The sequence below is a fragment of the Cydia pomonella genome, chromosome 23, assembly GCF_033807575.1.
Source record: "Cydia pomonella isolate Wapato2018A chromosome 23, ilCydPomo1, whole genome shotgun sequence".
In the NCBI taxonomy this organism is placed as follows: domain Eukaryota; kingdom Metazoa; phylum Arthropoda; class Insecta; order Lepidoptera; family Tortricidae; genus Cydia; species Cydia pomonella.
In genome coordinates this window covers 3109929-3124278 of record NC_084725.1, presented here as the reverse complement: position 1 = coordinate 3124278, position 14350 = coordinate 3109929, and the positions used below count along the sequence as shown (strand labels likewise).

At 39.0% G+C, this 14350-nt stretch overlaps 2 protein-coding genes across 4 annotated transcripts in view; one reads left to right on the top strand and one right to left on the bottom strand.

Annotated features, from left to right (window-relative positions):
• The window catches only part of LOC133530516 (talin-1-like), a 108444-nt gene that overhangs the window by 18945 nt on the left and 75149 nt on the right, over positions 1–14350 (top strand). For 2 of the 3 annotated variants that reach the window (XM_061868445.1, XM_061868442.1), the window contains exons 2-8: positions 706–848; positions 1460–1609; positions 3153–3256; positions 4643–4772; positions 5379–5570; positions 12739–12820; positions 14109–14277. In XM_061868445.1, coding sequence (XP_061724429.1) covers positions 713–848; positions 1460–1609; positions 3153–3256; positions 4643–4772; positions 5379–5570; positions 12739–12820; positions 14109–14277 — 963 coding nt within the window. In that variant the 5' untranslated portion in view covers positions 706–712. Of the gene's footprint in view, positions 1–705; positions 849–938; positions 954–1459; positions 1610–3152; positions 3257–4642; positions 4773–5378; positions 5571–12738; positions 12821–14108; positions 14278–14350 lie in introns of those variants that run through there. The other variant, XM_061868444.1, reaches the window with a different exon arrangement.
• LOC133530517 (uncharacterized) lies at positions 6163–9884 on the bottom strand. The gene is made up of 3 exons (XM_061868446.1): positions 9252–9884; positions 6956–7140; positions 6163–6509 (listed from the first exon to the last, which is right to left on the bottom strand). Exons 1-3 carry the CDS (start codon positions 9403–9405, stop codon positions 6198–6200), a joined length of 651 nt encoding a protein of 216 aa, XP_061724430.1. The 5' UTR covers positions 9406–9884; the 3' UTR covers positions 6163–6197.

The window sequence follows — 14350 nt, the reverse complement described above, 5'->3', positions numbered from 1 at the left end:
TAGCCGTGATGGTCAGTTATCATTGTTTAACGCTACCTAAACTGACACAGGATAAAACTCTTCCTTTATACTAATTACGAAACTAATATTAATGCTACTATGTTAATATGAATCATGTTTCCTACAATTTTGTATTTTACTTCGGCTAGTGATGGTATTATTGGCGTTTAGCCTGCAGTTATTATTTTAATGGCTCCTCTACACGATGGTCCAGCGCTGGACCAGGGGCCCATTTCTCATTCATTAGAATGATTTTTTCTGCTCTATTCAGCACACCCACGATCACTATGATCAAGATGATTATCTTGGCAGTGCCCTCGCCAACCCTGACATGTAGAGCCAAGCTTCTAACTCTACAAGTCCTTACTTCACAAACTCTACACCTTAGCCAAAATATGTGGCTTGGCCGTTTCGCTACCATCACATGGGCGTAAGGTGAAATATGTATTCACTGTTCATTACTTTTCTATTTTACAATGGTTCTTGTATTAGTAACGAAACGGCCATACCACACATTTTGACTGAAGGTGTAGAGTTTGTAAAGTTAGGACTTGTAGAGTTGGAAGCTTGGTTCTATATGAGATCTGATAACTTTTTGACAGTGTGAGCCTTATGGTTTCGTCTTGGCAACACTTGACATGAAAATGTTTTTGGTTTCTCTCTCTGATGTTCGATACTTCTACATGATTTAAATACCTGTTGCAGATAAAATATGTCGTCATTATCGCTGAAGATAATTCTAGAAGATGGTGCGGTGACGCGTACGATGAAGTTCCCAAATGGCTGCACCGTCGCAGACGCCGTGCAGATTGTAGAGGAGAAGGTTCTCACCGGGGCTGCGGGGAAAGGTAAAACGTGCTCGTCTTAGAGTGAATGAATGAATGAATTAATGATATAGTGCTGAGTTTGTCTAGAAGATGTCGCTGTGACACGCACTGGGGCTGCGGGGAAAGGTAACATAGGCTCCAAAGAGCATATAATCACTACGTTCTAATAGGCTCATTTTAGTGAAGTCGAAATAGGGTTACCATACGTCTGAATTTACCCTTACGATAGACTTATCTTGACCGGGGTATGGACCGTGATTGCCTTTTGTATTGTTTTCGAGCTCCCGACTTGCTGAGCGTCAGGGTTTTTAGAAACCTCGACTTACTACTAGAAATCAGCTACAAGTTTATATATGGGCAGAGGAAAGGGAAGCTTATGCTATCGCTACAGCATATGGTGGCGAGTTATGTGGCTAGTAGCTTACGAATGGTTTTCGAATAAGGTATCTATTTTGGGTGAAATGACCGTCCAGGAAATTTCAGGTTTTTTAGGGTGATGCCCAAATTTTTGTCACAAGTAGCGTAGCAACATTTATGTGTAAACGAACCTCTGGCTGGCCACATTGATCCGTATTGACATTCTATTTAGTTGTTAAGAAAATGTATTCATACGTATTTGCATTTGCTTACAGACTATGGACTCTTCCTCACTTCAGCAGACGACGAACTCTCAGGATGCTGGTTAGAAGACCCTCGCCGTTTAGACTACTACCTGCTGAAGGATGGAGACAGCCTGCAGTACCGCTGCAGAGTGAGGACCCTCAAGATTAGAATGTTGGATGGTAAGCAACCTTTAGAATCTTCAACAGGTCTTTTTTTATGATAGGGGAGGCAAACGAGCAGACGGATCACCTGCAACACCAGAGGGGGCGTGGCCGAAGACCTTCTGGAGATCCAGAATCGTCCTAGATACCGCTGGAGAAACGAAGTACAAAGACCTTAGCTAACTTTTGTTGCCGTCTAATGGCTTTGGACAGAGAAGCATGATGGTCTTTGGTGTCGGAAGCCAAAATCCACTTTGGGTCGTCGAGCAACAGTAGTACGGGTAAGTAAGTAAGTACCAGGTTATATATACCCTTCCGTGGTCTGACTTCACGTGTGAACTCTCAGACTGCTGGTTGATAGACCCTTATTAGACTTATCTACTGAAGGATGACCACAGTCTACCCTACCGTTGCAGAGAGACGACACCTAAGATTGGGTTGCTAAATGGTAAGAAACTTTTAAAATCCTCATATGGCCTATATTTCTGGCTTCAGAATGTTATGAGCTTACTGACCGGTGATTGGAAACAATCATTACCGTTCCCGAATGACGATCCTGCACTTTAGAATGTTGGATGGAAAGAAACCATTCCAGGCTACAGATTTCAGACTATCCATCTATTCAAAGCAATTGTGGTAGAAAGAGAAGAGGAGGAAACCTAAACTTAGTAATACCTAATACTACCCAAAGTGCAGCTGAGAATTCTACACGTTTTTATACTTCCAATCATGACTGTAAATGTAGCGTGGAGAAACAAATACCCGGAAAACCATGTCAATAATCTAAATTATTAATTTGAAGCATGTATTATATTGTTTACTACTCGTAATTAGCCTACAGAGCTAAATGGGTATCATAATACAATTTAGCTCACTCAGCTGTTTATAAACGTTGTAACACACTCGGAATTGTTTACGATTTTGTAGCTACATACCACTTCAATAGAAACACGACTCCTATTATTGCAAACGGTATGATATTATTGAGGATATTGAGACTCTCTTTATTATCAACTGAATATAATACGAAATGTTAAATTTGTTGGTTACTTCACGCTTAATCCGCGGAACCAATTAAGATGAGATGTGGAGTAAAAAGAGAGACATCTTTGGAAATTTTAATTTCGCGCATTTTTAAATTTTTATACCTTGGAGACCGATTTCTGAATTCTGTCTCTCGATTTTGTTGTGTTGAAAACGAAGAAATACTATTTTTGAAGTACTAACGATAGAAATTGGGGATCTAGTGGTTTTGACCACTCGTTTTCAATTATACATATAAGTAAGGCTGTGGGTCACTGTCACTAACATCTAGGCTAGGCCGTTTAAGTGCAAGGCCTGAGTGGACGCTCGAAGCGAAGCGTTCGGCGGGGCGTGCAATGTGGCGTCGGGCTCACAAGTGATTCGAGCAGCGTGTACTAAGGCCGCTGCTATACCTACGTTTTCATTTGTTTAACATGCACGCCGCACACCGCGCCCCGCTGCACGCCCAACTCGAGCGTCCACTCAAAGCTTACACTAAGTATTTAATATATTAATGTATTTATTTGTGATGTTCCAGGATCAGTGAAGACGATGCAAGTGGACGAGAGCAAATCCGTGGAGACTCTCATGATGAACGTGTGCTCCAAATTGGGGATCACCAACCACGAGGAGTACGGGCTGGTGAGTGACCCTAGTCAAAGAAATAAGTAGGCTAAGGCCCTCAGTAGTACAAGGCGCGTAAGCGTAACAGATGCGTAAGAGTATCGTAATACGCGCGTAGAATTAGAGCTCTACGAGCACGTACAAGTTCAAATAAGTCCGCACACGAAGCGTCGTCGTAGCGTAGCGTAGCGTATGTGATTTCTCTCATCATTACGATGGGCGTAGCGTAATACAAGCGTAAAAAACAAAACTTCTGACATAATCAAACAATAAAAAATCTTCATCTGACGAGAAAGTAAGATTTTTTTTTTTTATACTACGTCGGAGGCAAACAAGCATACGGCCCGCCTGATGGTAAGCAGTCTCCGTAGCCTATGTACGCCTGCAACTCCAGAGGAGTTACATGCGCGTTGCCGACCCTAAACCCGCCCCCCTCGATGAGCTCGATCGTCGATACATCCGCCGAAGACATCTGACGCCAGTGACGCCATGATTTCAACTAATAGAATTTCACTTATAACACAATTACGCTTACGCGACGCTTGGTGCCCAGAACTCTACGCATCTCGTACTCGTAACTTTTTTTACAATACGCCGTGTGCTGAGGGCCTTAGAGTACTTACCCCATAGAAGGCTGCCCCTACGTCGTATGGGAGGTAGGTAAACTAAAATAAGTTTTACAGTACATATGGGGCTACTTTATAGCACTAGTGCGAGAAGTAGCATATTATGTTACTGTGTCGAACATTTAAAGGGCCATATGTACTGTAAAACGTTGTACGATACATGTGCGAATAGGTAATTCGCAACTCGTGTCGATTTAAAACACTCCCTTCGGTCGTGTTTTAATTTATCGCCACTCGTTTCGAATTTCCTATTTTTCGCACTTGTATCGTAATGTACTATTAAAGTCGCTTAAAACTTGGTAATAGGGTGAATTGCAATAGTAGATTGTTAACCAAGGGAGAGCGCTAATAGTCCGAGACTGAAATGGTGCCTTTCACCCGAGTTAACACTCTACTTTTCATTTCGAAAAGGAGGAAATCAAAATACATGTGTACCTATTTTAAAAACATGACTGATACTATTATAGTATTTCTAAAGGGTATTTTCAATTATCAGTTTAGGTAAAAGTATCATGATTTATGGAATAGGGAGTTAAATTTTAGAATTTAAATTGTACAACAAATCCATTTAATATCAAATGTTGGAAACAACGTATTGGGAAAGTAAAATGCTCTAGTGTAGAAACGTGTCATTTTCTGCACACTTGTAACAACGATCCACTTTCGGAGCATGAGAAATGAAATAAAATTGTACATAGTTAAAGAGCTGTTATCTTAAGTTAATTAACTCCATTGTGTTACGAAAGTAAAAAATCCTTAATTAAATGTTTTTCCTTAGTGCCGCGAAGATGAACCGATGGAGGAGCACCCAACCACGGGCACCCTGACCTTAAAAAGGAAACACCAGCATAAAGAGAAGGACGCTGCTCTGCAGCAGCTCAGCAAGAAGCTTAAAACTGATGACAATGGTATGGAATATTGAAATATAACATTACGAACTAAAAAATACGTCCATATTGTCAAGAATACCCTTTTGCTTTGAAATATCTCTAGTGATTCCCGACGTGATTGGGACGGACGACTGAATTACAAAATTCCCCAATGTTATGCAGTGAAATGACTGCCATAAAACACAAAAGAAAACGAATATACTGGTATAGCATACCGAGTTCCAAGGAATCCGAAAATACCTCACCGGGTCAAACCTTGTCGAACTTCATAAGACGGTTGAACTTATCTGACCAGTCTTTACTATTTATAACGATGGGCCATCATACTGGCCCACTAAGATGGGCCAGCGTGTAGAGGGTAGTGGTGTCGGATGGCTTATGGCGCGGCGGGATGGCGATGGGATGGCCACGGTGTCGGTGTTTTGTCCGCATATCAAAGGTAGTGGGCCAGCGATAGTGCGTACGCATCTACACGTTCCATAGTGCGTGCTCTCAACCATCGCATGGCCATCTCGCTGGTCCATCGTGTAGAGGAGCCAGAACCATCGCATGACCATCTCACTGGTCCAACGCCTTGCCATAGTGTAGAGGAGCCATTAGACAAACATAATTTCACATTTTCAGTGGAATGGCTGGAACAACACAAAACCCTCCGAGAGATGGCGGTCGCTCCCACGGAAACGCTCCTTCTAAAGAGACGGCTGTTCTACTCTGATAGAAAGGTGGACGCGAGAGATCCGGTCCAGTTGAACTTGCTATACGTACAGGCAAGAGACGCGGTGCTGGAGGGGAGGCATCCTGTTACGGAAGAGCAAGGTGAGTGATTTTAGCATGTCTTCATACTGTGACCGCCAGAGACGTCAACTGTCGCGCGCGACTATAGTCCAATATCGACTTTTGTGCATTCCGGCAAGGTTCACGATGACGTGCCGCGTATGACAGGCGTAGCAAAGGGTTAAGATACTCCGCGATGGCAGGAACTCCATAAAAACAGTCGTTCAATGCGAGTGAAGGCCTATGGTAATTTACAAGTCAGGAATTCGCGAAGTAGTTAATATCGCACATCACACAACAATTAGTCATTTCGTTAGTTGTAAGCTCATAAGTAAGTTTAGATGACTAAGATGACACTTAAATATATTTTTACGAAGGTCATTCAAAATCCGAGGTGGTACTAAATTCTGTCATATCATATGACCAAAATAGGAAACAGAGGCAGTGTTAGACAACATTTCGAACGAACTTGTACGTCAAGAGTTTTTCTTGCATGTGAGGTTTTCTAAGACCATTAATGGAGCTGAATCATAGAAAAATTACTGGATTCGTATGTGGCTTATGAAATTGCAGTTTCTCTTTATCTCTATGTTTGTGTTTTGTGTCATTCGTAGATAGAAATAAAAATCAACACTAATTATAACAACTATTTATTCACTTACAACCTAACTACCTAGCATCACTGCTCGAAGCATTTAAATTATCATCTTTATTCATTATTTGCTGCAACTCATAATCCTGCACTACTTGAAATATCTTACTCTTCGCCTGATTCAAATAATACGGACTAAATCTCCTTAGGGTAGATCCTATAGTAATCAGGAAGACGTCTATAGGATCAGCTGGGTTTAGATCTTGGAACTGGTTCTGGAAATCCTCTTTAGGTTTAATGGTGTTGATAACTGGTTTGGATTCCTTGGGCTGGTAGGATTCAACGTCGGCGAATACATCGGATGGTGATATGTCGTCACAGGGCGTGTCCTAAAAATAAAAGAAAAACATCGATTCTGAGATATATCACAGGATCTTGAGTTAGTTAAACAGTTTAATGATCGGCAGAGAACAAAGACTTTAAGAGAATGGGCAGAACGCAGCTCGCAGTCTGAGCGGGGTGTAATAAAGTTGGAGTTACATTTGAGATATTCTGGAGTGGAGGGCTCGAATAGAATAGAGAAGAGTGAGGAGAGTATTCGAAAGGAACGGCGCTGACGTATGGGAAGCCACTTGAGCTGGCAACGGTAGCTGGATATATCATCAAACTTTCGGATTCAAAAAATGAAGCGTATTCCAATATTTTACCTAGACGATCGAGTTTGTTGAGAAAATTTTGACACATGTTCGTTGTACACCAGCATAATCAATGAGAAGGATGAGTGTTTGAACGAGCAATGTCTTTATGCATACCGGAAGAACGTTTTAAAATATACCTCTTCAATAAAGTCAGTGTATTCCTCGTTGCTAGTATTAGAATCCTTAAAGTATGGAATCATGAAGGACATCTCTTCTTCGTATTTGTAGTTGTATGAGCGGTGTTGAGGGTTCCGTAGCCGTTCGCGGATTTTTCGGCGCATCATGTCGCGGATGTTGATCCAGCGCGCTTTGCACACTTGGTCTATCGACAAAAAAAGGAATACACAGGTTAACAGACGATTTTTTTAAACTTTCAATATTTCCGACGACGGTTTTGTTTTGATGCCGTGTGGCGCAAGAAAACGGCCTCACTGCTTGACAGAGTGCGCGGGAGCAGCAACAGCATTCATTAACAACAGCAAGTTATTTTATATTTTATTAGGTTACGGTTGCTACGCTATAACTAACACATTTATGGACCATATGCTGTCTTTAATAGAGAAATTTTAATTTAATTTAATTTTAATATTTGTACAGACCCAACGGAACCGGAACTTAAAACCTTGAACACACACACACAGACATGACATGACAGTGAAAATTCAATCCTAACTTTAAGCCTGAAGGTCGTTTTTCGGCTGCTGGGAGGGTTAATCGCGTATTATAGTTTGGTTAGCCATTTCTGTCAGTAGACAAAGGCGACAAATTAAAAAAATGTAGTGATGAAGGGAAAATCTCCTCTCGTAGAAAATTTTAATTTTGCCAGGGGAAGGAAACAAAAGCGTTCGGGCGTTCTCGGTTCCGTTCGGCTCAGCATTACTCCGACCAATTATTAGGGTTAGCAAAACTTGCCGTTCCTTTGCGTGGACAACCACAGATAAGATATTTACATGAATTTTGACAACCCTAATTAGCCGAATGGAATAATTCTATACATTAGAAAGGGACAAAATGATTCTGCCCTGAATCGCTGTCAAACTTCGGTTTTGTAGGAAGTTTCCTTTCTGTACTGTAGGGTAGTACTATTATTTTCTCTGTGATTTCGCGCCTTTTTCTACAGACAAAGTAGGTTTGCCAGAGTATCAGACCTATATGTTAACATGAATTTTAATATTACCTACCTGGGAAAATTTTACACTAATTTAAAATATATATATTATAGGACATTTATTACACAAATTGACTCCCACAGTAAGCTCAATAAGGCTTGTGTTGAGGGTACTTAGACAACGATATATATAATATATAAATACTTAAATACATAGAAAACACCCATGACTCAGAAACAAATATCCATGCTCATCACACGAATAAATGCCCTTACCAGGATTTGAACCCGGGACCATCAGCTTCGTTGAGTAAGCCCCGCAGTAAGCTCTAAAACTAGAAAGCATTCTCAACTCAGAAAAAGAATGGGATTCGAACCCAGGACCATCTACTTTACTTCACAGACAAGGTCACTAACCGGCCATTTATAACGATATCTTTGTTTACATAACAAACAGCGCCAAATGTTAAAAATATGACCAACATTGGTCCATAAGAATAAACAGTCCAGACGCGGTTTATTTATTTAGTATAAATTTTATTTTGACACTTGGAGAGACTTTACACCTCCAAATTTTATTAGTATTAGTACTCTGACATTGGGGACCTTTTACATCTCCAGATTTAATGTGTTTTTAACCATAGAGACTGTACATCTCTATTGTATTGTAGTAATTATTTATTTTAAGATTATTATAATGTACTCGTAATGTTTACCCAGGTATTGGCTGTTGTATTTATAAATGTTGTTATGTATTTTTCATGTCACTATATGATGTTACTATAAAATACTATAAATGTTGTATTGACTTGTAAAAGAGCCCTTGAGGCCTACTTGCAGAATAAATTTTTGAATTTTGAATTAAAACATGAAAGTTAGGAGTTTTTTTTTATTCCATTAGGAAATGAAAAACTATATACTAAAATAAATAATATAACATAATATTCAACTACGTCCAAAAGAGAGGTATGGGCATTGCGAATGTCATCTCGCTTTGTGTGGTAGGGCACAGCCAGTGGATGTCATTCCAGATGTAGAGCAGAGCCCAACTGGGGAAGTACCTGCACCTTACAGAAAACCGCAGCCAAATAACACTAGATCCAACTCATAGTGTTGTGTTCCTGCCGGTGAGTAAGGTTGCCAGAGCTCAACGAGGGGGGGCGGGTTTAGGGTCGGCAGCGCGCATGTAACTCCTCTGGAGTTGCAGGCGTACATAGGCTACGGACACTGCTTGCCATCAGGCGGGCCGTATGCTTGATTGCCACCTACGTAGTATAAAAAAAATATATACGATAAATAAATAAATTTAATAATAATGTACTTACCGGATCTGTTAAGAGCATCCCCAATCTTCTGCCAAACTACTTCTCTGGCATCAAAATCCAAATATCTCGGATGTTTAGTATTATACAATATAGAATTCTCTTTCACTAAAGCTAACAATTTCAAGTCCAAACTCTTATTAAAAGGCAAAGGCATTTTCAACAAATCGTTCAATTCATTCGTTACGAACGCGATTTTCAACTCTTTTTATTTTGAATTTCGAACACCGGTTCGATTCTTGCGTCCTTTTGACATTGGACGCGAAGCGAAGCGTGCAGTTTCCGAGACTGTAACGGGACGACTGGCGGGGCGAGTGGGCGACGGGACGAGCGCGGATGGAGCGGCAACGTCGCACGGAGCGCGTACGATATGCGGCAGTGAACGTTAACGCGGTGGGGTCACGACTGAATACGGATTTGAATAATAATCGGATAAAAATGAGATCGGAGAAGAGACAAAATTCTTTGAAAAATACTATTTGTGTTATAATTTATATAATTAAGTAATTGAAGTGAACTGATTATAATTACATACTTACATAAAACTTACGTAAACTGATGTTTTTATTCTACTACTACCATAATATTATCTGGAAGATATCGCTTATAGCCTCTAGCCACCCAGACATCTAAACTTTCCAATCAATCATTGACCGATCGGAAATATAATTATTGTTAGAAAAGTAATAAGTTACGAGCGATTTTAGATGTACAATAACAGTGCCTTAACCATAAAATAATGCCACTATATAGATTGTTTATATAAGAAACTGGAAATATACTATAATTTTTTAATTCGTAATTTCATTAAAAATACACAAGTAATAAAAAAGAAGCGTCATCATCATCACCATCAGAAGGAGCGACCACCGTAACGCACACCGAGCCGGTGCTCGTCACGTGAACGCGACCGAAGCGACGCGATCGATCCAAAACAAAGTCGCTACTATTATCGACCAAATGAATTAACCATTAGTAAACCTTATCACCTTGTACTACAGCTTACAAATGATCAGTCAACTCAACTGTGCCAATGGTGCCCGAACCTAGTTACGATTACGTTAATAATTGTTTACGTTGCGCGTTTTGTATGAGCACACTAACAATATTAGCCTACTTGGCCAGCAACGTATGCCGATGCTAGAAATATTATCGTGTATTGCACAGGTAGTTAAGCGTTAGTAGTGAAAGTGTATTTTTCGCAGGTGATAGAGGAATGCGTTCTGCATTGCGCGCTTTCCACGTAGTAATGTAACATAAGTTCGCTGTTTAACAGCAATGTATATGAAATGTTTGCTATAAAAATAATCGTACATACATCGTCATCGTGCAAAAAAAGCGCTGGTGGCCTAGCGGTAAGAGCGTGCGACTTGCAATCCGGAGGTCGCGGGTTCAAACCCTGGCTCGTACCAATGAGTTTTTCGGAACTTACGTATGAAATATCATTTGATATTTACCAGTCGCTTTTCGGTGAAGGAAAACATCGTGAGGAAATGTTTCAAATAAAAAGAGATACATAGATACATTACTGTCCCCAATCGAATAATCTATTTAATATTTGGAACGTGGCCATTTGATTCTCGAAAACTTGGTCATAACGTCACTTTCCCAATTTGATTTCATTCCCGAGAACCCGTATACTTGCAGGTCAGTTCCATATTTACATATTAGTATCATTTGTGTATGAATTCGCTTCTACTAGGAAGTGTTTGGTCACCGTTATGAATTCTAGTATTTCTTATTAGATGTTTATTGCTGTCGATGAGTCATCAGATGTTTGTTATGTGAAGGTGAGGTAATGACGAGAACGGTGTTTTAGTGAATCACGTATTTTATCAGTAACATATGATATGTCTTCATCTTATATCTTATATCACGGAAAAAGAACCTCAAAGTACCACAAATACTGAATAAAATTAGCTTACTAAGACACAGTCCTAAATTAAGTAAATCCCTGATAAAAAACAGGCTAAAAGAGTGGTGTCTCCTCGATTTGTCTTAATGTACTCGTATGAGACTATGAGAGCATGCTAATATCATAAGTTCAATAGGTTAAATTGTATAAAGAACTGAGCGCCTCTCGCCAATAAACGTTACAGTTTGGCGGGAATAAATATGTATTATATATAAGTTTTAATTTTAATATATAAATAAATTTAAAAAATAATAATATATTGTAGTAGGTATCTAGTAGATATTTATAAATATGTACCTAGTGGTTATTCGTCATCAGATGCGATGATCGTAAACGAATATTGAATTGTTTTTTGGGTGTCCAAGTGGCATAGATTGAAAGAAAAAATGTACTTAGGTATCACGTTAGCCCATTGTGGAAATAGCTTAAAACTTACCTACTTCGAAAATGCATGTATAGTGAATAATTAGATAAATTTTAATAGCGGCTGAACTTGTCAAAAATATCTGAACACGCGCTTAATCACATTGATTATACCAGGTGTTTCCTGTAACACGAGAAAATAATTAAACTATATATTGCACTCCTAAAACGATATAACTTTTGATTAACAACTTTTAAAAATGATGAAATCTTTACATTTTAACTTTTTCATACAAATTTAATATTATTTTCAATGTACGCTGAAATCAGTGTGTTTGACGTTGCTTGTCACGCTTTAAACATAACAAAATTCGCAATACATTGCGTCTTAGAATTAACTTCAATGTGTAATAAAAATCAAAACATAAGTTATTTAACAAAGTTGTTGAACAAATGTTGGTCAGTTTGAGGAGTACAGCCTGCAGTTTAATGTAATGTTCCTGTTACAGTAAACAGTCAGTCCCGGTAGAAACGTGTTCAGACGTAGGTATACGGCTACCATGAGCTTGTCAGTGTCACTGACCTGACACTGACAAATTCACTAACGTCTGCGTAACTTACTTTGTATAGGTACATCTCGCTCGCACTAATATGGCAGTACGAGCGAGATGCATGGAAAGTAAACGGACACGCTAGCGAATATATCAGTGTCAGCCATTTCTCTTTTTTTATTTATTTTTTTTATTTCAACACATGGAATTATCATTACAGGCTGAACCCAATGCGATTCTCTTCATTCATATTCATTCATTATTCAATTATGCTGAAACTTTATATAGGTACATAATATATAAAGCCTGACCAGTAATATATGATCACGCGCCATATTGCGAAATTTCATTGGAACTAAATTTTTCATACTAAACTGAACTGTCAACCTATACATGAGAATAACAGCGCCCTCTTGACAATGATCATATATTTCTTGTCGGGATTTAAGTTGGGTGACAATGAAATATTATGGTACATACCATCGAGCTGATCTGATGACGGACACAGGAGCCAAGAACTCTGCGATAAAACAACACAACCTAATTATGTTGAGGTGAATTAGTATTGTCACGATGAGTAGAAGCTAGTGTGAAAAATGTTTTTTTAAAACTTATGATCATTTCTATTGAACTAAATTTAATGCTTTCGTTTCATCACCAGCGGTACAGTTCGCCGGCATCCAGTGCCAAGTGCAATATGGGGACTTCCAGGAAGATAAACATAAGCCTGGTTTTATTGAGAAGTAAGTATAATCTTTAGGTTTTTAAACTGAGCTCGTCCCGAAATCTAAACACTATGTTTCTTAAAAACGGCAAACGGGGTGCGCCATAACTTCCTAAGACCCTGAGTACAAATTTTTGTACTTATTCCAAAATCTATTTTGAACTTTTATTGTGTAACTAAGGATTATGGTCTCGCCGGAAAATCAGCGCTGACCTTCAGGTCAGCATTATGCTGAGGCGAGCCCATTTCGTGGTAAACTATTTCAATATGTTTTAATCTTATATTTTTTTTGTAATATATGTATGTAAATAATTATGTATTTAATTACATTTATCATGGCAATATTCTATAAAATAATGATATAAATTTTAACAATACAAAAACTATTACATTCTCAATAACTCTGAATGTAAATTAAGTTTTACCACGAAATAAATGATTTATGATTATGATTCCAAATTCAAAACTAAAGAATTGCTTCTGGGTCTCAGGAGGCTAAATAAAGACTCATCTTCCTCGCGTTGTCCATTTTGCCACGGCTTGAGCAACTTTGCGCAACGAAATAAATAAAGACTCCGAAGAATAATCAATGATTATCAATAATCTACTCTATGAGTTATTTAAGGATATATGAGGCAAATGAACAGGACGAATCGCTTGATGGTAAGTCATCAACGTCGCCTATAGGCATCTGTAACATCACGCGTTGCCGGAACTTTAAGATGCGAGTTACGCTTTTTTCTTGAAGGTTTGAAGGTCGTATCTGTCCGGAAATACCGCGGGTGACTGTTCATTCCACAATTAAGCTGTAAACACTAGTGTTGGTTAAGACTCGAGTACTTTGAGTCCTCTGCTTTAAGACTCGACTCAGTTTTTCAGACTCACATATTGAGTCTAAACTCGAGTTCTTTTCAAATAATTAGAGTCTCGAGTCTTTTGTACAGACTTGAGTCCTTTTCGAAGGACTTGTAATTTTTTTTACAAATAACTTCCAAATGCGTTTTCTTTATGTAAAATTCATGAATGTACATAACATGTATCGTATAATAACGCCTGTACTTTAGGTAAAACCTATAAAATTGTTGACTGAGTCTTTATTCGGAGACTCGAGTCCTTTTGAGTTGCGCTTAAAAAATACTCAATAAAGGACTCGACTCGGGATTTAAAAGACTCAGAAGTTTTTTAAGCTCTGAGTCTCGTAAAAAGGAGTCGAGTTCCTACCAACACTAGTAAAATCTCACTATTATTTTAATTCCTAAGACTATCTTACTGTTGTTTTACTACTAATAAATTATTTATTCCCTCAGTCTCAGCGAGTTCCTGCCCCAGAACTACGCCAACTCCTGGGGCATGGAGAAGAAAGTCATCAAAGAACATAAAAAGCACTCCGGTCTCACGCAGTTGGAGGCAAAACATCTCTATACCAAGACTGCGAGAGACCTACCCACATACGGAGTCACTTTCTTCCTTGTTAAGGTTTGTTTTTAATTTTAGTTCTGGGAATATAAAAAGCACTCCGGTCTCACGCTTTTAAAGGGCCCAATTATCT